This window comes from Sardina pilchardus, chromosome 24, assembly GCF_963854185.1.
Source record: "Sardina pilchardus chromosome 24, fSarPil1.1, whole genome shotgun sequence".
NCBI classification, from domain to species: domain Eukaryota; kingdom Metazoa; phylum Chordata; class Actinopteri; order Clupeiformes; family Clupeidae; genus Sardina; species Sardina pilchardus.
The window spans coordinates 22,030,700-22,055,166 of NC_085017.1; the positions used below are offsets into that span (position 1 = coordinate 22,030,700).

At 45.4% G+C, this 24,467-nt stretch overlaps 2 protein-coding genes across 3 annotated transcripts in view; one reads left to right on the forward strand and one right to left on the reverse strand.

Annotated features, from left to right (window-relative positions):
• Window positions 1–5,965, forward strand: part of elp2 (elongator acetyltransferase complex subunit 2) — a 36,974-nt gene extending 31,009 nt beyond the window's left edge. For both annotated transcript variants that reach the window (XM_062529757.1, XM_062529756.1), the window contains exons 19-22: window positions 1,152–1,273; window positions 1,575–1,714; window positions 1,977–2,093; window positions 5,359–5,965. In XM_062529757.1, coding sequence (XP_062385741.1) covers window positions 1,152–1,273; window positions 1,575–1,714; window positions 1,977–2,093; window positions 5,359–5,599 — 620 coding nt within the window. In that variant the 3' untranslated portion in view covers window positions 5,600–5,965. The remainder of the gene's footprint in view (window positions 1–1,151; window positions 1,274–1,574; window positions 1,715–1,976; window positions 2,094–5,358) is intronic.
• Window positions 5,966–15,711: 9,746 nt separating this feature from the next.
• gabbr2 (gamma-aminobutyric acid (GABA) B receptor, 2) overlaps window positions 15,712–24,467 on the reverse strand; it is a 215,297-nt gene continuing 206,541 nt past the window's right edge. Inside the window, exons 14-19 of the mRNA XM_062529769.1 lie at window positions 24,030–24,140; window positions 20,663–20,887; window positions 19,364–19,546; window positions 18,096–18,225; window positions 17,582–17,699; window positions 15,712–15,877 (exon numbers count right to left, since the gene is read on the reverse strand). Of these exons, the coding sequence (XP_062385753.1) occupies window positions 15,712–15,877; window positions 17,582–17,699; window positions 18,096–18,225; window positions 19,364–19,546; window positions 20,663–20,887; window positions 24,030–24,140 (933 nt within the window). The remainder of the gene's footprint in view (window positions 15,878–17,581; window positions 17,700–18,095; window positions 18,226–19,363; window positions 19,547–20,662; window positions 20,888–24,029; window positions 24,141–24,467) is intronic.

Sequence of the window (24,467 nt, forward strand, 5' to 3'; positions counted from 1 at the left end):
GTGTGTGTGTGTGTGTGTGTGTGTGAGAGATGGCACCGGGGAGGGAACCAGGGGGCGAGGCGTGGAGACGGAGGAGGAAGAGAAATGCCCGGTGGAGCGGAGTTGCGAAAAGTGAGATGAAGGAGAGAAGTTTGGGCCGCTCATTAGTGGGCAGTGCAAGTTTAAAAACACAGCCCTCATCCCAAGCGGACCACATCTGAGATGTGTGTGTGAGAGAGTGTGTGTGTGTGTGCGAGAGAGAGAGAATGTGAGTGCGAGAGCGAGTCGGTGTCTGTGGGTGTGTGTGTTTCTTTATCGGCTAACTTCCGCTCTCATCAAACAGCCCCACAAGTGGGAATATTCCTTGAATACATTTAAGACTAACCTCATGGTGCTGGGCCATGAAGTGATTACTGCAATTGGAAAAGAAGAGCTGTGTGTGTGTGTGTGTGTGTGTGGTGTGTGTGTGTGTGAGTGAGATTTCATGAGTCTTGAATTTCCCCTTGGGGATCAATAAAGTATCTATCTATCTATCTATGATCCCATTGTGTTGTTATTGGTGAGGGTAAAAAGGTTGAGGCAGGTGTCCTGAAGCTGTGGCCTATATGAAGGGAGTTTAACCCACTCCGATGGACACAGGGTTATCCAGAGAAGTCAAGGTTAACAAAAGCTGATGTCTTAAATTGGTGTTGAACAGTACTACAGCGGATAAATGAATGTTGTTTACATGACACTGTGTCACCCAAACTGAAGTTTGTGTAGGCTACAGTATGTTTGCATGTTTGCCAACGCAGGCTGCATTTATGACCAATTATTCTTGCAATGCTTTCATTTTAATTTGTGAAATGCACTAAAATATTGATTCAAGGCGTGAGAGGCTTGTTGCCTATTATGTCCTGTTTTGTCCATAGGTGCATGAAATGACTGAAATGTAAGGACACGTAGCTACATAGCATCAGCAACTTTAAATTGCAATCGGGTAAAGCGTATCCACCTTTCACAGTATGGATTGATCAAGAAGGCGCACAATACGTCACAAAGTTAACTGTTGAAGTTTCCTCGGAAAGACAGTCACCTGGCTTGAAATTACACGCTGGTCATGATAAATCACCTCTCCAGTGTTCTCTCAGCTGTGTTTATTTGTTGATGTTTTGTTTTGTTTTTGTTGACAGAGCCACTCTTCTCTCTGTATGCACACACGACTAAGAACACGGCGGTACACACACGGATCATCTGGTCGTGCGACTGGAGCTCTGACAACAAGTACTTTGTGACATCGAGTCGGGACAAGAAGGTACGGCACACCACCGGCTTGACAAACACACACACACACACACACACACTTATGGGAAGGCTGAAGTGGTGTATTGTTCCCTTGTACTGTCCATCCTATTGAATGGCCTTGCACCAGTCCTGCTCACTTTAGTGGGGGGATTTGGGAAGGAAATTAATCTTAAGACAAAAGTTCCTGTGTGTGAGATCGATCTGTGTTTTGTTTGAATATGTAATTTTTTCAATGTGGGAAGTATTATGAGATGTGTATTCTGAGTGTGTTTCTAAGTGTGTGTGTGTGTGTGTGTGTTCGGTGTGGACAGGTGATCGTGTGGGGTCACGGTGCTTCAGGTGACCCTGTGGCTCAGGGCACTGAGCCCATCGTGCCGTGTTCCTCTGTGCTTGACGTGGGCGACTCGGCCACCGCTGTGGCCTTCTGCCCTTTCCCCTGCCCTGACGACAGGTAGAATGACCTTTACTGTTCCTGCCTGAATCTATGCATAAAACAGTGTGAGTGCTGTTCGGTTACTGTTTCATTCTGCTACAGTAGGTACAGTATGTCAAACGCTTGTTGTTTTGGATAAGCTCATAAAATCGGCATAGTCTTAACAACTGACTGAACAGGTTATCTGAGGGAATCTATGAATGACCAGGGACACCAGAGTTTTTGTCAAGTCTACTGTGTGTGTGTGTGTGTGTGTGTGTGTGTGTTTGTGACCATGTAGCTACTTGCTGGCGGTGGGCCTGGAGAACGGTCAGATCCTGCTCTTTAAGTGGAGTCCAGGAGCGGGAGAGTCGTCCACAGGAGGGGACTGGACCAAGTGCGGCGAGACGGACACCTCGTATCCTTCCATCTCTCTACTACAGTATGAATGTGTTCCCTCCATCTCTATGCCTCCATCTCTCTACAGTATGAATGTGTTCCCTCCATCTCTATACCTCCATCTCTCTACAGTATGAATGTGTTCCCTCTATCTCTATACCTCCATCTCTACAGTATGAATGTGTTCCCTCCATCTCTATACCTCCATCTCTACAGTATGAATGTGTTCCCTCCATCCCTACACACCTCCATCTCTCTACAGTATGAATGTGTTCCCTCCATCTCTATACCTCCATCTCTACAGTATGAATGTGTCCCCTCCATCTCTATACCTCCATACAGTATGAATGTGTTCCCTCCATCTCTCTACTGTATGAATGTGCTCCCTCCATCTCTATACAATATGAATGCAATACTTTATGTTTATGTCTAGTGCTGTTCCTTTCATCTCTATGCAGTATGAATGTCTGTTTATTTCTATATTTGCAATATATGTTTATAATATATATGTCGCGAACATATCTGCATTTGCCATTAGAATGGCCATAGATGCTGATCAGGCATTAAGCCTAAATTGCTCATGCTCACTTATTTCAGATCAATGCTGTGAAGTCACAGCAGGGTGTTTCAGGAATCTATTTGTGTTTGGGTTCAGAGAAGCGTTGCATAATATTTAACACATGTTGAGGGTTGCTGCGTGACTTCAAGGAAAACAAAGATAGATTTATAGTAGTAACAACCAAGCTGTGAACTCTCAACATTCAGAACAGTGTGTGTGTGTGTGTGTGTGTGTGTGTGTGTGTGTGTGTGTGTGTGTGCGTGCTTGTTTGTTTGTTTGTGAATCGTGGACAGAGCCATACTTTATATCTGAGTCGTGCACAGTTGGCTGTGAATGTTGTCACGTTTTACTTTTTATTTCTCTTTTTTGTGTTATGTGATGGTCTGCCACATCTGGACTTTTATGTCTCTGAAGCCCTGGCAATCATGCCTCACTGAAGAGAGTGTTGAGAATTGGAGTGATTTACTCATTCACTGCATGCCATTAAGTCTCACTGATTGTTATTCTTTCCTCAAACAAGAGTCGCGGTATTATTCACAGCGATGCGAAACAAAGTATGTCATCGCGAAAGCGTGAACTGTGTCAATTGAGGATAGCTGTTCTGAAGGAGATTTCTACATTGTGAGATGAGAGGACAGCCAACCCAAAGAGTACCTGCCCTTGTAAGCTCTGTGTGTGTGTGTGTCTGTGTCTGTGTGTTTTTGAAGGCAGCTCCGAAAATAATTTTTTTCTAGAAATACCTTTTCCCCTGGTGAACTGCAGAGCGCAGCATCTGTTTATCTCAACACTGGAGCTTGGGCGTTAAAAACTACAACACCCACAACCCCCTCCACCACCCCACCCCAGCCCACCTCCCCAGCCTACTGTAGCTCTCCTGAGTTGGAGCTTGGTGGTCAGCCAGACCAGCTCGGGCATGCGGCAGAGGTAGCGAGGCTGTAGCGAAGCAATAAAACAACAGAAAATCAAAAATCCATCGAAATTCATTAAGATCATTTGGCAGGCTCGGCCCTGGGCATTGATCCCCAGCAGGATGGAGTGAGCTTGTGTGTGTGTGTGTGTGTGTGTGTGTGTGTGTGTGTGTGTGTGTGTGTGTGTGTGTGTGTGTGTGTGTGTGTGTGTGTGTGTGTGTGTGTGTGTGTGTGTGTGTGTGTGTGTGTGTGTGTGTGTGTGTGTGTGTGTGTGTGTGTGTGTGTGTGTGTGTGTGTGTGTGTGTGTACATATGCACACATTCTTTTCTCTTATCTGTACTACCACAGTATGCATCCCCTCCAAACACACACACACCAAACCCTGATGTAAGGTCTATAATGCCACACACACACACACACACACACACACAGAACCCCAATGCACGGTCTATAATGCCACTCACACCTCACCACATTGTTTGTCACTGCTGACGTTAATAAGCCCAAATCACAGCCAGACATCGATCGGCCTGTCACAAGGCCTCAGATTACACACTCACACTCTCTCTCTCTCACACACACATACACACACACACATATACACACACACTCACTCATGCACACACACACACCCCTCACTATGAATGACCTTGGCAGGGTCTTAGCAGCAAACTGTTCCAAGACCCAAGGAGAATGAGTTTTTGAATGTGTGTATGTGTCATGTCTAGCATTACACTTGTCTGTGGTTTTAATTTGAGAGTCTGCGTGTGTGCGCACACCTGTGTGTGTGTCTCTCTTTCTGTGAACCTGTGTGTGTGTGTGTGTGTGTGTGTATGCGGGAATAGGCAAAGACACTGCCGGAAAAAGAGGGTATGTTTAGGAAGGGAGGAGACAGACATTGTGAGAGGAAACGGTTAGGAGTTGGTGTGCATTACAGACGAGGCTCTCTGTGAGAGTGGCAGACAGACCAAGGAGAGAGAGATCGCTACTGAGTGCTGGAAAAATGTAAGTCCGCAGAACGTCTGAGGCACTCTCACAGCATGTGTATGCGTGCAAGAGATACTGGAGGACAGGAAGTGTGTGTGTGTGTGTGTGTGTGTGCGTGAATGAATGACTGGGTCCATTCCAAACAGATGGCATCTGCTCCATTGCCTCGCTGCTGTGATCGAGAGGTGTCTCATAAGATATGACTTTGGAGTTAAGGCATCCTCTAAGAGCAGCCTTTGGAGTGAATGTTGATTATCCATCGGAGAAAGAGATACATAAGGACTGAATGTGTGTGTGTAGATGGTCATTTTGATGCCACAGGGGAATTTAGAGTTATTTTTATTAATTTATTTTTATTCAAATAGCACATTTCATGCCAAGGCAGTTCAATGTGCTGGAGTAGGAGTGTCATTGTGATTTAGCTTAGCATTATTTACTTATCATGGCATGGTGGGAACGATGGCATGCCTTCACATAAAGCTGCACGGCCTGCTCTAACTAAAGGAGCAAATAGTCCGGCGTTAAGTAGCCTTCCAGGTTGCTGAGAGATGGCGTTGGTCATCACAGCTTGCTTAGACAGCGCTGATTTAGACCCTTATTAAGGGGCAATGTGGAAGAACACATTATTACACATACAGACATAATAAGAAACATCAGGACTTCAGCTGCTTGAGTCCGTGTGTGAGTCCGTGTGTGAGTCCGTGTGTGAGTCCGTGTGTGAGTCCGTGAGTGTGTGTGTGTGTGTGTGTGTGTGTGTGTGTGTGTGTGTGTGTGTCCCACACCTGTTTTGTTTTTTGTATTTTTTTTCCTTGACCGCGTCTCCTTCGCAGCCAGAGTCACACGCTGCCAGTGAAGCGGCTGCACTGGAGGCCGCGGGCCGGCCGGGCGGGGCAGGGGCAGGAGGAGGAGGAGGAGGAGGAGGAGGAGGAGGAAGAGGAGGAGGAGGAGGACCGGGAGGAGGAAGAGGAGGCCGCCTGGGTACAGCTGGCCAGCGCTGGAGACGACCACGCTGTCAAAATCTTCAATGTTAACCGACGGGCTCTGGAGCAGCAGGCTACAGGCGGTGACTGAGATAACACACTTAAATTTACACACACACACACACACACACACATACACACACACTATATCTCTCTAGTCTAGTCTCTATATCTCTTCCTCACACACATTATTTCACTTTCATCTTCTCTCTGGCTGCACTTTCTCGATCCTTCTTTCTGTCTTTTTCAGTCCCAGTCACACACATGCACACACACACACACACACACACACACAAATCTGTTTTTGTCCCCCCCCCACACACACACACGATCCCCACAAATAGTCTCCCTTTCTCTCCGAGACACACACAAACCTGTTTCTTGTCTTTCCGCATATCCATCTCTCTCTCTCTCTCTCTCTCTCTCTCTCTCTCTCTCTCTCTCTCTCTCTCTCTCTCTCTCTTCTCTCATCTCTCTCTCTCTCTCTCTCTCTCTCTCTCTCTCTCACACTCACTCACACACACACTCACAATCCACACTGCTGCTACTCCTGCTGAACCAGCACGTTCCAGTCCTGGCATCCCCCCCCCCCCCCCCCCCCCACACACACACACACACACACTCTTATCCCTCCCCTCCCCAGATGTCACACAGCCAGGGCTCAGCAGTTAGCTTCCAGCACCCTCCCCTCCAATGCACCTCAATGCGATTGCGCTAACCGCTAACGCAGCCTGACGCCTTCTGTCTGCTCCCAGTCACCAGTGTAGCATTACACCCCCCACCACCGCCGCCACCACCCACGTTAAGACACACTGCTGTTTGGGACATGACACTCAGATGACAGAACTGCAAGTGCTGCACACACTGGACTGTGTAGATTAGCGAGAGAGAGAGAGAGAGTGCGGGTGTGTGTGTGTGTGTGTGTGTGTGTGTGTGTGTACAGTATGTGCGTCTCTGTGTGCATCTGTGTGTGCATGCACGCGGCTCAACAAAACATGTAATGGCCTTTCCACGCAAAATCTTTTTCTGGAAATCCAGTTTGGACGATTGGGGGGGGGGGGGGGGGGGGGACGATGCCGACGACACCGACGACACCAAAAAACACCAAAAAACACCAAAAAACACCAAAAAAGACGTTTGCCATAAACCTGGCATCCTCATCTACACCAGAGATGGAGGCCAGCGAGCGCACAACACACGCATCGAGCAGGGCCGCGAGCTGACTGCCTAGGAGCTCTGAATGCCATTACATTACAATCCACTTCAGACGTTTCCCCCCCAAGCCTTTTCCGTCGCCTGTTTCCAAACAGCTTTATAATCCCAACAAGCTTCAAGCATACAGTACAAACACCAGAGTACTTTCTGTAAATGGAGAATGTTTTTTTCTTTGTATATAAAGCTCTTGTTAGGAGTGTTGTTTTAACGTTGTAATAATAAATGGCATTTTCTATTTCGTCTGCATCTCTTGAGTTCTGGAACAGATGGAGCAGGTGTGCTTGAAAGAGGAAGTGTGTGTGTGTGTGTGCGTTGCGTGTACGGGGAATGGCTCTGTCTGTCTGTGGGTGTGAATGTGTGTGTGAATGGGGAAATGTGTGTGTGTGTGTGTGTGTGTGTGTGTGTGTGTGTGTGTGTGTGTGTGTGTGTGTGTGTGTGTGTGTGTGTGTGTGTGTGTGTGTGTGTGTGTGTGTGTGTGTGTGTGTGTGTGTGTGTGTGTGTGTGTGTGTGTGTTAATTATGTCTGGGGAGCTGGCGGGCCTATGACGCAGAAGGAGGACGAGGTGAGGAGAGCGAATGGCCGGGTGTCAGCGCGGTGACTGCAGAGGAACATTCCGGAAACGGAATTGTGCGTTAGTTGCAGGTTTGAGCGGCTGAGGCATGAGCTGTCGGCCAGGCCCCGCTGCGGTGATGAATGAGAGGCTGTTAGTCAGAGCCCTGCATGGAGTCGTTCAGCAGCTGAATACAGTGCATTAGGGGCCAGCTCTCTCTCTCTCTCTCTCTCTCTTCCCCTCTTTCTCTCTCCCCTCCTTCCCCCTCTCTCTCCCTCTCTCTCTCTCCCGTTCACCCCATTTCACTCTTTCTTTCTCTCACCCTTTCTCAGAGCACCCTTTGTGTCACTCTCTGTATCCTCTTCTCTCTCTCTCTCTCTCTCTCTCTCTCTCTCTCTCTCTCTCTCTCTCTCTCTCTCTCTCTCTCTGTCTGTCTCTCTCTGTTTCATTGGATGTGAAGGTCGTATGCCTGTGAACTCAATTACACTGCTTTGTGCTCTGATCAGTAAAGCGCAGTATCCCACACCAGTGAGCACTAGGTGTGTTGAAATTGTATGGAAATGGTGGTATAGGCTACATGGCCTTGCATGCGATAGCCATTGTCCCCAATGGCCTTACTGTGCACAAAGAGAGTCGAATGTCCCTTTTAAGTGCTGCTTTGGCTTTGAAGTCGTAGTCTTTGAGGGCAAAACTTGCCAATGTTTGCTGTATGGGCAATATAGTTGCACAGTGTTGACTTTATACACACACACACACACACTCTCACACACACACACACACACACACACACACACACACACACACACAGAGAGAGAGACGTGCATGCACTCCCATTCATATAGACCAAATGACATGAACATTTTTACTGTCAGAATTCTGAATGCATATAAAGCCTTGCAAATCTATTCTTATCCAATGTGAATGCGGTTGCTTCATCCATCATTCATGGCATGTGGTAGGTATTGGTCATAACTCTTGATCATACGAGGCGCACATGGTGACATTTTACATATGAAACGGCAGAGCTTCCCCCGATACTCCCATCCCGGTAGCCCCGTGATTTAAGCCTGAAAGTGATGAAGACGTCCTCGTCACTCGATCTATTCATTTATTCACCTTCTTAGCATATCCCATTTCCCTATCACACAGGGTTAAAAGGCTCTGGAGTGGTTGCATTACCTTGGCCGGCGTGTGACCTGGCTGCTAACGGCGATTGCGATAGCATGAAGGCGGATAGCATGACGCTTTTATGGTGAGAATCGTGAAAATGAAATAAAGGGGAATGTGACAGTGTTGCTGAGGACAGAATATTACCTGGGCGGGTTGTTGCTGAGAGTGGGATATTACTGGGACGGGCTACAAAGCGGGATTAAAAATAGAAAAAAAGTATTCTTTACTGCCAAGCTGGTTATAGTGTAGGCCTACACCTCTCCAACATTTAACCTCCAGACTCTAGATCCCCCTTCTCAGTCCTTTCATGATTGCTCCCCCCCCCCTCTCTCAATCTGAGCTCATCTTTTCTTTTTATTTCTCTTTCTCCTCAACTTTTTAAATCAACCGTGTGTTTGTGAAGTGCCCTATACAAACGGACTTAGTTACCTGCAAGTATAGGCTGTGGTAGACTACTCAATAGAATCTGCACTCGATGGAGTTATCAGGGTCGGATGACCAGTCTTTTTAGACAGTTCAGCCCACCTGAGTGTTATTCTGTAAAGCCAAAAGTCTGCTTTAAGTGGATTACTGTGGCAACTAAAGCATTGAACCTCCACAAATCTGGAGAACAGATTTGGGTGAAAAGTGCACTTTTGAGGGTTTTCTTGCTGCTGTGATCTCTACTGTACTCCTGTTGTCTGGCCGCTACCTCCATCCCCCAAAGTGATCCCACAATGAGGAGGAATTAAAGGCTTGTTGGCTGGGCATTAGTGGACGGGGGGCTTAGCGTTGTGGCGGCGGCGTCAGCAGCATCGGCGGCATTGTGTCCCAGCAGAGATGGCCGGTGTCTGGGAGCGTATTCCGGCCTCAGACCCACCCCATGTGCTGTACTGGCATGCTGAATATTTTAGCATTGGATAAATACAACAAGTTGTGCCTCAAGACAGACAGACAGACACACACACACACACACACACACACACACACACACACACACACACACACACACACACATACTCTCACTCATCTTGTCCCTTCACGCTCTTTGCCAAGCAGGCCATGTCCATGTTCATTATTCATTGGCCTCAATGTAAAGAGTGTGTGTGTGTGTGTCTTGAGTGCAAGTGTAGACAGTATATTAAGTCCATGCAGAATGACTATATTCTCCTTTATCCAGAAAAGTAGGTTTCATAGTCGCTGTGCCTTATGTTCCAGTGTGAACAGTCAATGATAGACAGAGGAAGTCATTTTTTGTCTTTTTATTAATAAACCAGTTTTTGCAATAATTTATTAAAAATGTAATGGTTCCATGCAGTTTTACGGGGTACATGAATATGAAATGATCACATCCACTTTTATTTTTGAAAACAAAACAAAACAAAAAAACCTCGTGTGCCGTCACACAGAGCAGAACATCAGTGAACCACAGAGGTGTTGTACGTCTAATAGCATGTTTTTTTTAGTTTTTTTTTAGAAAAGACAAAAAGAAAGCAAACAAATGTAAACTGAACAAAATGTAAAAAAAACAAAAAAACAATGGTGAATCTCCTTGTTCTTGATGGGCACGAATGTTAAGGTGTGTGTATGTGTGTGTCTGAAAATAAAAAAAGAGAGAGATATAGCCCAGCACTGAACACAGAACAGCAGTCTATTAGCGCTATGTAAACGTGGAGACGGTACATGGTCATTGAGTGGCGAACAACCACACTCACCTCCAACATTCAGGTTTTTGATTTTCTTTTTTTTTTTGATCTTTTCATTTTTTACAACACTTTCCCACCCCATACATACTCACACACACACACACACACACACACCCTCATACACATACACACACGCACTAGTCATATAATAATACCTCTACAGAAAAAATGTCTTGTATACAATATGTACAGCGAGATAAGTTAGTCTTTCTCATATTCTGAGGTGGCCTGTGTATCGTCATACAACTGTCCCTTGGAGAACAGGCCAATATCCTATAAACAGTTTTACATCCTGACCCAACCTTTGTTCAAAAATGTCGTACAGTATTATTGATTCTTAGAGCCCCATGAGCAATGTCCCAACATGACATAGACCAAATAAATAAATACCTTTATAGAGGAACAACAAACATGTTAAGAGGTGTTTCACAAAAGGATGGGCCTTGTTGTAGCCTTTATTGCCTGTAAGACTCTTAAAAAAAAAGTTATGTCATGAAGACCTCTATAATAGTGTACCACCACTGTCTACTTTTTTCTTTGTCAAATATAACACCAATAATACAGCATAACTTGCTGTTATCAGTTTCAAAACAAATGGAAGTAAAAAAAAAAAGGTTTGTGACAATAGGGTAAGCTCACATTTAGTTCACTTGTCATCAAGTAATAATTGAAAAATCAAACTGAAATTTGAGATCGTCCCTAAACAAATGCGCAAGTAAACAGTAAACAGCTTTGTGTGGATAATCCTATTGTATTGTTATATAAATGTCCTGTCATCTGTGGATCACAGGGCACCTAGCAACACATGACCTGACCCGAATCTCAATAGCCAAATACGCAAAAACACCTAAGGGCATGTTCCAAGAACATGGATTTGTGATAAACCTGGATCAGTAAACTCTAAGTAAGTGGTAAACTGCCTAATAGAGGAGACCAATGCCTTTCCTTTGCAGGGAGAATAACCCCATAGGACTCTTCTAATAGGAGAGTTACTACGTACGTACTCAGAGTTAATGAGTCAGCGATAGGCTTGTCACTGGTCTAGTTTCCATTCTTGGAATATCCTGCTGATCATTCTAGAACAGAGGATGTGGTCGGTGTTACACAACAAACATTGTGCTGAGTTTTTTTTTTCTTTCTTTTTTTTGTCTAAATGTCAACAACACAAGGCAAAGGCAAGTCCTGCACATTGAGATATGTGACCTAACCCCTCGGAACAATCAATGGTTTTTGAACATGTCCTTGTGGTTCCTGTGCAGAGGTTCAATGTACACGGCTTGTCATTTAACATAATCTATACATTACAGTACATAAACACAATGTACACACACTGTAAGGTACAAGAAATTGTTGCAACAAGCAGTGCGGAGGCGCTGAATTCGACAGTCTTTCCTTCCAGTGAAGATGCATTTGAAATAATTCATATATTTGCTATTAAAATATATGCTTTTGTATTTCAGCCATTTTTGTTCATCTGTTTAGCATCTCTTATTCTCTCAATGTAGGCTATATCTGAGAACAATTTTATTGCCACTTTCATAAATGCTATGTTCTGCACTGTTAGAATTTATTAAGAAAATACATTTAAAATAAATTCAACAATCTATGCATAGAATACCATATATGGAAGTGACATATACTATGGAAATATATATGTATTATAACTATAGATGTAGTATTGGCTGTTTTTTGTATATTTGACAACAGTGCTGTGCAAAAGTCTTAAGTATATTCTCCCCTTTCCTCTCATGTATAAATATATGTATGTATACATGTATAAAAAGTCTGGATATTTGGATTCTTCTAAGCTAAAGCAGAGTATGTCAATTTAAAAAAAAAAAAAAAAACTTTATTGCATTAATGAAACTGATATTTTTCAATGATTTCTAACTGGTTGACTACCACGGCTAAATTTATTTCAAAATGCACTCGTTTATTAGCCACTACATGTCTACATGTTTGGAAAAAGCCCATATTTCAGCATATTTTTTCTTTTTGGGGTATAGATTGCAATGCAGAATGTCCATGCACCTCCTAAGACTTTTGCACAGTATTGTTTTTCATCATGTCAATACATCTTATTATGAAGAAATATGATCTTTTTTTGATTCAAATCAAAGATGAAAATAAATGAATGGCCCCAGGTTTCATCCACCAAATAATCATTTCACTGAAGTATGTAAGCCCTTTTGCCACCACCTTTTAACTGACCTACTTACAGTGCATTATAGACAATAACGTACATAGAACATAAACCCTATAAGCAAATGAACAATGCCAACGTTTGGCTTTTTCTGTCGTCAACAACAGATGGTCGCTGCTTAGACTCCATGTTTGATGGTGGTCATAGATAGGTCCTGTTCATGTTGTGCTCTTTGTACTCTCGTCTTATGAAGAAACTCGGTCTACATACAACACAACGGCGTACGACCACTCACTGTATGATAGGAGTTCATTTACTGTGACACTTGGCTCTGAAAACAGACTGCATGATGTCCACTGGTGTTGGTGTCTAGTGGACCCATGATGATTTTAGAGTTCTGGAGTGATTCGGTGTGTGTGTGTGTGTGTGTGTGTGTGATGTGGGAGGGACTCGGAAATTTAAGTGAAATTTTTGGTCACGACAGTCGCACAAACGGAACTAACTCTATGTGACTTTAACATTTTATTTCATGCCATCTTCAGGAAGCCGAATACCAAATATTTCCATATACAGACACCATCAGGGCATCAGCAAGATGTAGTACACAATCACATGTAATGTAATATATATATATAAAAAAATGTGTGTCTCTGAAGGAACAACAAATCCCAGTGTCTTTTTGTTTTTGTTTGTTTTGTTTTGCTTTGTTCTGTTTAGTGGCTGCTGCCATCTGACTGGTAAAGGTCGAGAGGCCTTGGCTTCACAAACATTAGAGCAGCCTGACAGTTTGTAGAAAGTGCTCAGACAAACCAGGCTTTCCCAGGCCCAAGAAGAGAACATCCGGGAAGCGTTTTTGTGTTATCTGTCTTGTCTTGTTCCGCTCTTGAGATTATCTGTGTCATGTTCCTTAACCCGGCTGAAGTGACGTTTAACATTTCCTGTAGGGGACCAATATTCAACAACAGGCACAGCGCTCAACAAACATAAACTAAAACCAAGACACCAATGGTGAGATATTTTGCTGAACAAATCTTCGTAGATATTGATAATACATAGCTTATCCAAAAAAAGGTTGGTATTTCGGAATACATTTCTTGTTTGTTGTCTTGTCACAGATTTACAAAAGAATTGTCAGACAACTGCTATGAGTGTGTATGTGTGTGTGTTTCTTCTACACCCTATTTATGCAAGACTTTGGGCAAAATTTCACAGCACTGACTTGCATCTCTATAGCAACTATGAGGTATGTTCACTGTTGCTTAGCGCCGGATGATTTATTTTAAAAACACCACTCTGTGCTTTTCTTCTGGACTGTGAATCAGTCTGTTGTGAGCGGGAGGGTAGGCTGACAACCATGGGATCTCAATCAAAGTACCCCCCCCCCCTCCTCCCCCGCCCAGCCCATATATATATATTTGGCTCGAGTCACATCTAGAAGGGTTTGACAGGTGTTCACTTTTCCTGATTGTAAATAAAACAAACAAAAAATAACAGTATAAAAGATGATAACAGAAATGGGAAAAAAATAAAAATAAAAACAACCATCATGAGCGTCTGAGGACCGAACGACTGGCTTGACAGCTGGATATGAATTCCCACTGGCCAGTCCATCTTCCATCATTGTGTTTTTTTTCCCCCTTACTGAAACACAACTGTTATTACACTCCAAACTGCAGTCTAGTTGCACACCAGCGGCATCCAGCCTTCATACATTCACCCTTTCCTTGCTGCAGGCACATGATAAAACCCTTGCATTTTACTTCGCGTTGTTCCAACTACCAACCTTGCATGGATACACACTTTTTCTTTTCTTCAGATAAATAGTGACCAACACTACTCAGTCAGACTCTGTCTGTCCACAACTCTGCTGCCGTCCGTCTATCTTCTTGCCTTCCTGTGCCCATAAAGGATTTCGGTCGTCCCCCCCGCCCCGAGTTGGAGAACGGACTCCCAAGCTGCAATGGAAGACTGGCCCACGGACCGAATCAGCGAGATTCCCCCGAACGTTCCCGGGAGACACGAGAGGAAAAGAAAAAGATTCCCTCTGTGCCTGTGAGAGTGTCGGTGTGCACATACACAAAGATACATAAAGGTCTTTTTCTTCCACCAGACTCCCCCCTCCAACTGTACGGTGAGGTCTCTGGTTTTTCTTCTTGTTTTTTTTTTTTTTATAGCCATCCCCCCCACCCAGTCTTGAGTCATATGCACAGCACGTGATGGTGTGTGAACCATAATTGGTCTATGGAAAGTCACAGATCACTTTAAAGGTAAAAACAAAACAAAAAAAACCAGAAAAAAACAATTAAACAAACAAGCAACAACAAAAAAACAAAACAGAAATGATGGTGCAAATTTAGCAAACGTGGAAAAAATGAAGTGTGTACAGTACTAGCTCACTCCATGTTGAACGAATTGGCCCCAGTTTCGGATGATGTATCGGATTTACAAAAACAAACTTCATTTACCAGTCTTCTGTTCCCATGAGGCAGATATATAACGTTTCGCTAAAATGTTTAGCCTCATTCAAATCAGTTTGGACTTTTCTGGCTTCCAATATCATAAAGTTGTAAAGACATGTCTCCTAATTGTCTGATTTCCTGGTCAGCTAAATGTGGCATTCCTATTCGAAGCTTACTGAAATCTGGTGTAAAATGCATGGTATTTACATGTCTGTTGGCTCTATGGCCTGCGATGAAATCTCTGGTCACATCTCTTACGATGGACAACATCAGTGCACTACTAAAACATCAGACAAGTTCACAACCTGCTCAAGTTTTTTCTTTTTTTTTTTTTTTTTTTAAGTGAGGAAACCCAAGACATACTTCATATAAAAAGAAATGAAAAATGATCAAACAAAAAAACTCAAAAACGGAAACCCTTTTGAAGCAGATAAGGCTACAGGTCAGTGGTGTCCTCTGCCGCTCCTCACTGCAGTCCAGGGGGGCGATGGGGAGGATCACGGAGAGGGGTGGGTGTGTGTGTGTGGGGGGGGGGATTCAAAGGAAAACGCGAGTGATCTCCGCAGTAGACCATGAGACACGTGAGCATCTCCGTGGCGACCACCACTGGGACTGCCCCCCCCTCCCACACCCACACCACCACCCCACCCACCAGCAACTCTCAGCCCGTAGCGATCAGTCCGTTCTCTGATGCTAGTGGCTGGACGAAGGGAGTTGGATGTGTCGGACCTCGGGCGCGTGTGGTATGGACGCCCCCTCCTCGTCCTTTCGATCGCTGATCAATTCAGTCCATTCCTTCGTTTTCGTATTTCTTCCAGTTCCTCATGTTACAAAAGGGGGATGGGGGGTGTAGTAGAAGAGAGGGGCTGTGGGTGGGGGCGGAGGGAGCAGGGCAGGGCAGAGAGGAAGGTGTTGGGTTGGACTAGAGGCGGGTGGGGTTGGGTGGAGGGGGGGGGGGGGCGGGGGGTCAGAGGGTGTTCCTCACAGGCCCGACACCATGACCCGGTAGGAGGGGGGCATGTGTCTGTGCCGCGGGCTGGATCCGGGGCTGGCGTTGGGGCTGCTGCAGCTGGCGTCCACCCCCCCTATGGAGGGCAGGTAGGCGTGGTGCAGGATGGGCAGCTGCAAAGAGAGCCGGCGCTGGACACTGTACAGACAGAGAGAGAGAGAGAAAGAGAGAGAGAGAGAGAGAAAGAGAGAGAGAAAGAGGGAGAGAGAGAGGGAGGAAGGGGAGAGAGCACATGCCAGATTTGTAGTTTGAAGGCACTGGTAAAACGGATGGAAAATAAACCAGAGCGTGGCACACTGTAGATTTGAGGCGGTTACGGCTATAACCGCGTAGCATGAGACAGGTTGATCGGCCGACAGTAAAGTCCTCGGCTGGTACGCCTGTAAAAGTTTTTACGCGCCTCTCCTTGAAGGCTAACAGTGATATTACAGCTTTTGTCATACGTGCCACAGTTTTCTTCCATTATACATGCTCCGCCAGATCCAATAAGGGTTACTGTTCCACTCGCTCTGTAGTACCAGCAGAACACACACAGCATAGGAAAGCACACAGAAACATTTGCCACTCTTGCATCGGCACTTTTACTGTTTTTCGCTTGCGTCTTTAGAACTCTCTCTTTCTCTTGGCCTGCTTTTAATTTGTCTTGCGGCAGACATAAAAATGTTGTCGACTCGCGCTAGCGATCGCCCCTGAGTATATCCACCCCATGCTGAGGCTGCATGTGTTGTGCAGCCCTCTTCCCCACTAACCCACAATGCACTGGGGCTGCTGGTGGTGTGTGTGTGGAGCTTCCTGGGATGTTTTTTTTTTTTTTTCGTGCTCGGGCTGCTGTGTGTGCACACGTGGCACAAAAGGCAATTACATAACGATAATGCGGGTTACGTAAAAAAACAAAACAAATTTGGTCGTTCATCTGCATCATGATCCGCATCCTAAATGTACCGTTGTATTTTGGCGTACTAATAAAAGTAGGTCTTGCTTTTTTACTTAGAATCAAAAGAAACATGGATACCATGCTAGTATTTTGTATCAATACAGAAATTCAAGTGCGTCCACAGGCCTCGAGGCCATTTGAACCTAGCCTACCCGGTACAAGAGCACGTCATGGCAACTGGAGGAGACATCTTCATCGCATGACTTTAGCCTCCTCCCCTCCCACCCACTCTAGCTGTTGAGAGCACGTCATGTCTATATAGGAGACTGAACTTTATTTGTTGGGCAACATCTAACTCTCTGCTTGTACGCTCCCCTCCTTTTTACTCATACTTTCTCACGTTCCTCTCTCTCTCTCTCTCTCTCCCTCCATTCCTCTCTCTCTCCCTCTCTCTTCCTCTCTCTTTCTCCGTCATCCCCTGTACATGTGATCAAACATTTATGCAGGGAGGGAAAAGCTCTGAGAATTTCTGCAGTGTTGTGCCACTGTCTATTTTCAGGCCTCGCTGCTTCCATCGGTGGTTGTACATCACAGGTTATGTAAGAGCTCTCTCTCTCTCTCTCTCTCTCTCTCTCTCTTTCGCGCTCTCTCTCGCTCTCTGTCTCTCTCTCTCTCTCTCTGGCGCGCGCGCTCTCTCTCTCGCTCTCATTTTGGATTAACAAAACTGGGGCCGATTGCAGTGATGCATGAAACAAGGTTCTCTTTTTTTGACTCACCCTCCCCTCCCACTTGATGACATCAATATTCCTGCGGTGTACGGCATAAAATAATCTCTTTATCCGTTTCTTCAGTTCAACAACACACGTGGCAATATCACACACACCGACTAGTTTACGTTCACTCCTTTTTCATGTGTTTCTAAAGTGGCTAGCGTACAGTAGGGGGGAGGGACTATGACGGCTACTCACTGCTCAGGCGAGTTAATGTCCTCCAGTGGACCTCTGCTTATTCTAGAAGGATCCATGGAGCCCCACTGGGCCTGAGGCTTCTGTTCCAGGTGGTTCTTAAGGACGGCCTTCTCACCTTCTGCAGAGTGGATCAGATAAAAACTCCTCAGTGTCATTTATTTTTTTTACTGTTTACATCCTTTCTTTTCTTTTCTTTTATTTTCTTTTCTACTACAACAAATAAGATAACACTTTATCGACTACACAGACTTCACAGATGGTTTGTTGAAATTCAAGTTCAGTCTTTAAAATCATGGTTGAACAGGAACTGAACATCACCTTCACCAAACCCCTAACCCCGATCTTAACCATAAATTGCTGTTAACAGAATGTCAACCGTTTTTTAATAGCAGGAGCTTTTAGTAGATAGTCTATGGGAAAGACCATCCAAGTAAATAGTGACCAAAAGTGCTTTTAGAAAATCCTCGCAGGAACAGCACAGAACCTGAATAGAAGAACTCATAACGACTCTCACCTTTGCCCTCTGTGAAGTTGCTTATGCTGAGAATGTTGTTGAGGTCCTGGTAGTGGTTCTGCTTGATGTAAGGGGTCTTCTCAGGAGTGTCCTGCAACTGCATGGTCACCTCCTCCAACTCCTTGTCAAGCTGGAGACGCAAAAATAAAAGCACCTCCGTGTAAATAATTTAGCGTCGCCGACACAAGAGAATGGCAAGAGACTTGAGGGGTGTGTGTGTGTAGGTGTAGGTGTGTGTAGGTCATCCTCAAACACAACCTTTTAGACAGCATCGCTGCTCCGACACTGTAGCTGTCACAAAGTGTCACATCTTTATGAATTTGTTATGCAAACGGCACATGTTAAAAAGGAGGTCACACATGTAACTGTGCGGCCTTGCTGCTGAAGAGTTCAAATGGCAGCAAAATGAAACTCTAAATGACAGAAAACGGTGACTTTCAGACTCGTTTTTAAAATGGTTAAAGTGGTAAACATGTTTGTTTCTTGTTCTCAATTTAAATAAACATCTCTGACACCCACAGTTGCTGTATATTGTATGATGTAAGCACTGATGCTGATTCATTATGTGATTCCGCAGTACAAACTGTGTTGGTTTTTTTTTTACACAAGGCCAGTCATCAAAAATGTATGGTTGTAAGTATGTACACTGACATCCAGCTGTACTGTCCTTGTCAGAAGTCAGACAAGACATCACATCTTGTTTTCACCGAGACACTCTCACTCCATGCCGTCCACTAAAGCGGCGACCTCGAGCTCACTGTGGAGTACATGTTATGTCTCTATAGGGTGCTGTACTTCATTTGTACTTCAACATCTACAGTAACTGTCTGCTTGTGTGCTGGTCCACCTTTTACTCTGGCAAGAGAGTATTTACAGTATAGGATCATAAGTGTTTTAGGATTTTTGAAAATCAGAGACATTTTGTGAAGTCTCGTGTAAAGTGATCACAGAGAGGTTAGAGCCTGATCACCTCCATCCAGTTCCATAACAACAGTATATAAACACTACATAATGAAAAATAATAGTTTCAAACAGTCAAACAGCAAACATACAGTAAGTATAATGATAATAGTAACGATAACGGCAGTACCAATAAATACAGCAACAATGTGAAATATCAACAACGAAAATCATGAATTTTCATACAGTACTACCAAATACCATAAACATACAAAGCATAACTTTGTGAGGTTTGCCAGGTGAACTTAAACTAGAAAAAGGGTGTACAGTAGAAGCAGTGTACTGTACTTGTTCAGCGCGGGGCTCACCTCTGTTATTCTCATGCGCAGGCGGTGGTTGTCCGTCTGGAGGCCGTCGAGGCGCGACGTGTTGGCCTGGTTGACGCTGGTCACCGACGTGGAGGTCTTGGAGTCCTCCTTCTTCTGGTTCTGCGTGAAGTTCAACCTCCGGTTCTGCGTGGCCGCGTCCGGGTTCGTCCTCATGGTGATGAACTATACGGCGTGACACGAAACGAGACAAGACGAGAAGCGGAAGCACTTTAGAGGAAAACAAGCAGTAAAAACTCAAAACCGTAAAACACCTGAGAAGTTTATAGATCTGAAACCAGTATAATTTCACGGACCCTCAATAAGCAGTAAGCATCCATCATCTGAGTCTAACCCTCCGCCATGGGGCAGCGACATTTATGTGCCCTCCATAAAAGATTGATTAGTAATCCAGCATAATTGCCCACTTTACCACCCCTCATCGATTACCCCCCTTGGCAGGCACATGGACTGGCACCAGCTCCCACACCCACACCTACCCCCACACCCACCTTAGGCATGAACACCTGCACTACCACCCACATCTACGCCCACACCCCACCTTAGACACCAACTCCTGCACTACCACCCACACCCACACCCACCCTGGGCATGAACTCCTGCACTAACAACCACACCCACACCTACACCCACACCTCACCTTTGGCACAAACTCCTGCACTACCATCCACACCTACACCCAAATACCCACCTTGGGCACAAACACCCATACCCACCTTGGGCATGAACTCCTGCACTAACAACCACAACCACACCTACACCCACACCTCACCTTTGGCACAAACTCCTGCACTACCATCCACACCTACACCCAAATACCCACCTTGGGCACAAACACCCATACCCACCTTGGGCACGAACTCCCGCACTACCACCCACACCCACATTGGGCATGAACACCCACACTCACCTTGGGCACAAACACTCAAACACACCCTACAGCCACCCATCATGGGCACAAGCTCCTACTACACCCATACCCACCTTGGGCACGAACTCCCGCACTACCACCCACACCCACATTGGGCGTGAACACCCACACTCACCTTGGGCACAAACACTCAAACACACCCTACAGCCACCCATCATGGGGCACAAGCTCCTACTACACCCACACACCCACACCCACCTTGGGCACAAACACCAGGCAGAGGGTGCAAACACCCATACCCACCTTGGGCACAAACACCAGGCAGAGGGTGCAAACACCCATACCCACCTTGGGCACGGACTCCCGCACTCCCACCCACACCCACACCGGCCATGAACACCCACACCCACCTTGGGCACGAACACCAGGCAGAGGGTGATGGTGCTGCAGAAGATGATGACCAGGGCCACGATGCAGAACTGGACGTTGGGCTGGTCGCGGGTCAGGAAGGAGACGGCGGCGCCGATGATGCACATGATGCCCACGTTGTAGACGCTCATGCCGATGTACTTGCTGTCGTTGAGCGCCGGGATGCTCACGTTGCGCGTCTCCCAGGCCAGGAAACAGCCAAACAGCTACAGAGCGGTCAGGGAAGAGTGGACAACACAAAGGGGCTTAGACAGAACTTTTTAAAAGCATTTATTATAATCACCGGACAATTCAAAAGAAAAAGAACTAGCCTTCCCAACACTATACAGTTGTAGAGCATAAACATAAAGAAATCACATGATTAGCACGTGACATAAGATGCTAAGGTCACATGACTACTTCTGTGTTGAGAGGATGGTGATGGTGTTAGAGAAGCTATTTTAGTCATGTTTCTTTAAAGGCAGTCTGTGATCCTAGTGAAAGCTTGTTAACGTCCCAATCAAACTATCAAATACACACACCTCTCTGAGTTACGTAAGTGTTTTAAAGAATCCCGCTGAATTCAACAAAACAAGATCTGAAGTGACTTCACAATGCATGCTGAGTGAAGGGTTCACAACAGCATGGACAGAGGCTGCTGAGTTCACATACATGTATGTGTATAATTCTCCACTGATGAAATATTGATTTTAATATGGGTCTCACTCACCCATGTCCAGTGGACCCATACCAAGAGCGCCATTACACAAATGTCTCCATACATTTCATATGTATATTAAATTTGTGAAATTTTAAGCATGTAAAGTGAAATTATTGCTTTCAATTTACTGGTTAATGAAACATGGACAGCATGCAAGCAGGCCGGGAGGACAACTGAGAGTCCTTGGCAGCATCTTTGAAAATCTGCTGCGGCAAGATGGAGGTTATCAACATAACAAACACCAAAACTTCTTCCGTTTCTGATCAGAACAAAAAATGTCACAATGTAATTCTTTTTTTGTGTGTGCATCACGAGGCAGCCGAAGCCATGCGGGGCATAAATCACCCTGTAACCCAAACTGTGTTAATTTTTCTAAGAACCACGGTTCTCAGCAGCGGAAGAGGGGGATGGTTCTACTGAACGCACCTTTTTGGATCCGCTTAGGAACCAGCACGCTCCCAAACACGTGAGCCGTGCGTGAGCCGAGACTCTGCAGGTTCTTCTCCAGCTCTCAGTGGTTTTAATCCACGTCTGTGGGGCTTAGTCAACTGCCTTCCCTCCTCCTGCTCGACTTCCTCTTCCTCTTTCTCCTCATTCTCTCTCTTCTGTCTTATCTCTCCATAGTTTTCTTAGGTCGTCAGTACAGTATAGCATAGCACACTATATGGCTTTCACAATTATTGCTTCCATTCAGATAGGAAGGCCAAGCTGTTCCTGAACCGCAATAACCTCCGCCTCTGCTCCACCTCTGTTCTTTTCTCCTCTCTCTCTCTCTCTCTCTCTCTCTCTCTCTCTCTCTCTTTCTCTATTCATCCCTCTTTGCTCTGATGCAATGCCCATTATTTCCTCATGACATGTTGTCTCAGTTGAGGCGTTACTTCACCTGTGTCTTGCTCAACTGTTAGATGGCAGCAGAGAGTGGGGGGTGGAGTCAGGTGTGTGTCTTCTTAGGCAGCGAGAGCTTCAGTTTGAGGAGAGGGGAGCGTTGGGGATGGGAACAAATCAGTATGTAGAGGGGAACAATGTGTGTGTGCGTGTGTGTGTTCTTTCTCTCTGTTTGTGCGTATGTGTTTGAGGGAGAGATAAGTGCCTGTGAATCTGTATGTTAGACAGAGAGACGGGGGTGTGTGTGTGTGTGTGTGTGTGTGTGTGTGTGTGTGTGTGTGTGTGTGTGTGTGTGTGTGTGTGTGTGTGTGTGTGTGTGTGTGTGTGTGTGTGTGTGCGTATAAACAGTGTGCATGTGGTGGCACTGGTGATGACACAGAGCGACTACATCTCTTCCCGGTGAGTTCCACCACAGCATTACACACACACACACACACACCCACACGCACGCAGGGGCGAAGACCTGACAGTGAACCCAGCCCCCCACTCACCCACCACCCACCTTACCTCCGCAAACAAAGGGGCCAACTCAATTGTGCAGAGGGCACCGAGCTTGTCAAAAAAAGGAGCCGCTCTTTCACTTTCTCCCTCCCCACTTTCGTCTTCCTTTTTTTTTAATCATTCAAGGGGCGCTCTGGCGCCACCGACTAAATCAACAGTCTAGCCCGCGGGTAATTAACCTGCTGAAAGAGAAAAGGCTTTTTCAAATATTTCTCATTCATTCTTTTCAATGCGGAAGGCTTTTTCACTGTGTCCTTGGCAGAGGGCAAGGGACTTTTAATTTGGAAGGTTCTACCTAATAATGCTACACACCTAATTTGCAATATGGATGACACTTCCCGACTACAAAGGCGACAAGTAGATAGCAGTTAGAGTGTGGAGTACGTCCGCGTAATGAATCTAGCGGCAAATTCAACGAGCCTGCTTCTGAATGGCGGATTGAAAAGTGAATACAGCACATTATACACACACTCAAATGTCTTTTTACCTGCTCATTGAGAAATCAGAAGATTGGAGTGGAGTGGAGTGGATTGCATTGTGTAGTTAGAGAGAGTGCAGAGATGGAGTGTGTTGCCAGTGACATTTTTTTAGACAGACAGATAGATAGACAGAGAGACAGATAGAGAGATATGAAAATAGATAGATAAATGGATGGAGGGAGATACATGGATAGAGAGAGAAGGAGAGAGGAAGAGGTAAATGGACAAACAGATGGAGAGGGTAGAAGAGATATAGATCACATGGAGAGATGAAGAGATACAGGTAAATAGATAGAGAGTGAGAGATGAAGGGATACAGGCAAATGGAGAGAGAGGGGGATGAAGAGATATAGGTAGAGAGAGAGATGAAGGGATACAGGTAAAGAGAGAGAGAGATGAAGGGATACAGGTAAATGGATAGAGAGAGAGATGAAGGGATACAGGTAAATGGAGAGAGAGGGGGGATGAAGAGATATAGGTAAATGGAGAGAGAGAGATGAAGGGATACAGGTGAATGGAGAGAGAGAGATGAATGATACAGGTAAATAGAGAGAGAGGGGGGATGAAGGGATATAGGTAAATGGAGAGAGAGAGATGTAGGGATACAGGTAAATGGAGAGAGAGAGATGTAGGGATACAGGTAAATGGAGAGAGAGATGTAGGGATACAGGTAAATGGAGAGAGAGAGATGTAGGGATACAGGTAAATGGAGAGAGGGAGAGAGAGAGGGAGCAGATGGAGGCCATGTTGACATGCTCGGTGGCCCCGGGAGAGTGTGCTCACCATCAGGAGGCCTTTGTAGGCGTAGACGATCCCCAGCCAAATGGTCATGTGTGTGTTCTCACAGTGCTCCAGGAAGGGCCGAATCGCAATGTCTCGTCCCTGGGGGTCCGGCTGCCAATACACACAGGACAAGAAAGAGGGTTAGGAGGTGGAAGCGCACACATACTGTGGGCATACACACACACACACACACACACACACACACACACACACACACACACACACACACTGAAGACTAACTGTGTCCGTGGCAACACAGATCACAAACAACATAATTATAAACACTCACCCACTCACTTACACCCACGCAAACAGACAAAACAAAAATGTGTTGACCTTAACAAGCTAGAGCTATTATCAACATACACACATCATCAACAACATCAACAACAACAACAGCAGCAGCATATATTAGTATGAACATCTGTATTCAGGCCA